Source organism: Vanellus vanellus (genome assembly GCF_965231255.1).
Source record: "Vanellus vanellus genome assembly, chromosome: 1".
In the NCBI taxonomy this organism is placed as follows: domain Eukaryota; kingdom Metazoa; phylum Chordata; class Aves; order Charadriiformes; family Charadriidae; genus Vanellus; species Vanellus vanellus.
In genome coordinates, this window is record NC_138905.1 from 88391142 (window position 1) to 88394410 (window position 3269).

The window sequence follows — 3269 nt, forward strand, 5'->3', positions numbered from 1 at the left end:
TCCCTCGGCCAAGCGACCCCATTTCTCCACCCCGGCAGCCACAGAAGGGCATGACCGCGGGTTGTCGGCATTCATGCTTTTCCCCTTCATCATGTAAGAGCAAGGTGAATATCTTGAATGATTTTTTTCTGTGAGTGTGTGCAGTCTTTGTTGCGGAGAGGATCCGGGGTTGGACACATAACAGCTCACCGGGGAAGGTCCGGGCCGGCGCTGTGCTGTGCCTGGCCAAGGGAAGGGGCAGACAGCATGAAGGGCAGCCGTGCTACCGCCGGACTGGTACCAAAGGGAGATGGCGTGGCCGGTGCAGAGATCCAGCTGGGGGAGGACCAGCCCTTAGTCTGTGTCAGCGCTGCTGCCTCGTTCTGCTCGGCCATGGGAGGTGGGAGAGAAAGGGGAGGAACAGGGGAGAAAGAGAGGGGTGGGACAGCATGGAGGACTCCAGGACAAGGAGTGTGGGATGGTAATTCCGTGGTAGCTAAGAGAAAAGTAAATACTAAATATTTCATAGGCATATTTTTGCTCTTAAATTCTTTAGTAAGGCTGGACTTTTCTCGCTGATTCACTCTCTCTTTCTCAGTCTTCTTGGTCTCTATCACTCTCGTGCTTCCCCTGTCGCTCCCTCACTCTGGCACACAATGAAGAGGCTCTTCTTTAATAAATGGATTACACGCTCTACACTATAAATAAACACAGGAATTAAGATTCCAACTTGTTCCCGCGATAAGCAAACAAAGATGCTGAACCCCCCTCTCGGCCCTCAGACAGGAGAGTCCCCAGGGAAGCTGCGCATGTGCTTCCGCACGTGTGCTCCAGAGATCACTCCCTGCTCCCGTCTGCGTGTGCTGACGCGCCTGTATCTGTGCGGTGCCAGCGTTGGCAGGGGGGACACGATGCACCTCCATGCAGGGCAGCGTGTGGGCATGGGGGTGTGGGTGCCGCAATGCCTGCGGTGCCTCCAGGGAGCGAGCGGTGGCCACTGGGTGAGGGGACACTGACGCCTTTCCCATTTGGTTCCCAGTGAAGAAGATGAGACGGGACCCTCGCTGAGCAGAGACGCCGTTGCATCTGCGATGGAGCCCGGTGCCTGGTAGGTTCACAGCTTCCCGTGTTCGCCGGCAAGGCGGGAAGACGAGGGCAGCGTGGGCGGCAGGCTGCTGCTGGCTGCTCCAGGCTTGGCCATTCGGCACGAGGGATGTTTCAGATACGTCTCTCTTCTTCCTCCCCCCCAACCTCGCAGCAGGATGCCTCCGCTCCTCTCCTGCGTCCACTCCCTGCAGCTTTGGCATCTCCTCCTCCTGGTCTCGGCCGTCCCTCCTCCTGGTGTCTGGTCTCTTCGCTCTCGGGGGCCAGCGGCTGCTCGGCCTCTTTGCACCCGCCGGAGCCCCTCGGCCCCACGGCCCATTTGCATCTGGGACAGGACCACGCTGCCAGAGAGGGATTCCCGCTTGGCCCTGCCGCGGCAGCGGGCCCCTGTGCCCCGGGGGGCAGAGCTGCGGCACGTGGTGCGGCTGAGGCGGCAGGCGGTGGGAGCCCGACCCGCCACCCCCTCCGGCTTTGAGGACGGCATGCCCTCCTCCCAGTACCCCTGGGCCATCGTGTGGGGCCCCACGGTGTCGGATGAGGATGGAGGGGACACCAACTCAGCCAACCCCGGCTTCCCACCGCTGGGTTACACCTTTGTCTCGCCGCATGGCATGGCCACGGCACAGCCCAACTCTCACTCGCTCCTGCACAACGCTGGGCTCAACCTGCGTGAGACCCCGGCCACCCTGCGGCCCTTCTTGTTTGGGCCCCGGGGGGAAGGTAAATCTGCCCTTTGCTTCCTTCATCCACCACCCACCCTGTCCCCCGGTCCCCACAGGAGCAGCTCCTTCTGCAAAATTCACGAGGGTCCCAGCAGGAACCTCCCCTTGTGCTGCTGCTGTCTGGGGACCGGTGAGGGTGGCCATTACACCCCTGTCCCCTCCTCTTCCCCTCTGTCTCACAGGTGTGGACCCCCAGCTGTACGTCACCATCACCATCTCCATCATCATTGTCCTGGTTGCCACCGGGATCATATTCAAGTTCTGGTGAGCGGGGTTCGGGCCGATGGAGGCTGTCACCACGCTGGTGTCTGCAGGTGGGGGGGAGGGCAGGAGGACTGTGTGCTCGGGGTGTGGATCTGGTGCAGGAAGCCCTCAGGAGGTTTGGCATGTGGCCGTGCTGGGCTCTAAGTGCTGGGTGTAGCAGGGTCCCATGAACCCCTCTGTCATCGAGGGCCAGGGCTTGTCTGAGGGAACACTCTTCGTCCTCACCCTTTGTCTCTCTCCGAAGCTGGGACCGTAACCAGAAACGCCGGCGTCACTCGGGGCAGCAGAGTGGTGGGAGGCAGCAGGAGAGCCAGCAGCCCCTCACTGACCTCTCCCCCACCACCGTCAGCATCCTGGGGCCCTACGGTGACTCCCTGTCCCCCACGCCCGAGGCGGAGGAGTCCAGGCAAGGCCAGGAGGGAGTGGAGAAACTGGGGGGCCACGGGAAGAACACGGCCTTCCAGCTCAACCGGTGAGTAGCCGGTGAGACGGGAAGGGAGGGGGTGGCGGGAGGACAGGGGGACAGGGGGACAGACAGGCAGAGGCAGGGCAAAGGCTCTGGTCAGTTAGCGGGGGCAGTGGGGCGGCCTAAGTGCCCATTGCTAATTAATTTCCGATGCCCTTTTCCCCCCAGAATCCCACTGGTGAACCTGTGATGCTCACAGGAGAAGCAGAGCTGGCTGCCCCACCCTCCCGTCACAGCCAGCGAGCGCAGACTCCCACCGCCTCTGCTACCCCAGGAAAAAAAAAAATGACCTCTTTGTGCCACGGCTCGCCACCACCATTGTTAACTAACTCCACCAGGACGTGCCTGGGCAGATGGACGAGCTGGGCCTCCTTAGCCTTCTGCTGGGGGAAGGTTGGGGACACACCCCCCCCTCCCCACCCACACAGGACAGGGTGATGAGAGAGCAGGGTGGTGGGATGGAAGACGGCTCATGGTGGTGGGAAATCTTGGCCTCCCCGGCCCCTCTCTTAGCACACACACACACACACTTGGATCTCCGTGACTCTGTCACCAGTGCATGCCTGACATCGGGGGTAGGCGAGGTGGAAAGGCGTACCCCCTGTCCCCGTGGGCCCTAGCCCCTCTGTGTGTCCCTTCCCATGTCGTGTGCTTTGAAGTGAACGTCTGGAGTTCAGTGGCTGCAGGATTGCCCGCTGGGGCTCGGTCTCCCCCGAGCCAGGGCTCAGGTGGTG

General features: G+C 61.8%; 1 protein-coding gene across 1 annotated transcript; it reads left to right on the top strand.

Moving 5' to 3' along the window:
- Nucleotides 1-1070: 1070 nt before the first annotated feature.
- Nucleotides 1071-2725, top strand: PIANP (PILR alpha associated neural protein; the record flags this gene model as incomplete). Its single annotated transcript, XM_082498570.1, has 5 exons — nt 1071-1087; nt 1238-1803; nt 1988-2069; nt 2314-2541; nt 2704-2725. 5 exons carry the CDS (start codon nt 1071-1073, stop codon nt 2723-2725), a joined length of 915 nt encoding a protein of 304 aa, XP_082354696.1.
- Nucleotides 2726-3269: the final 544 nt, after the last annotated feature.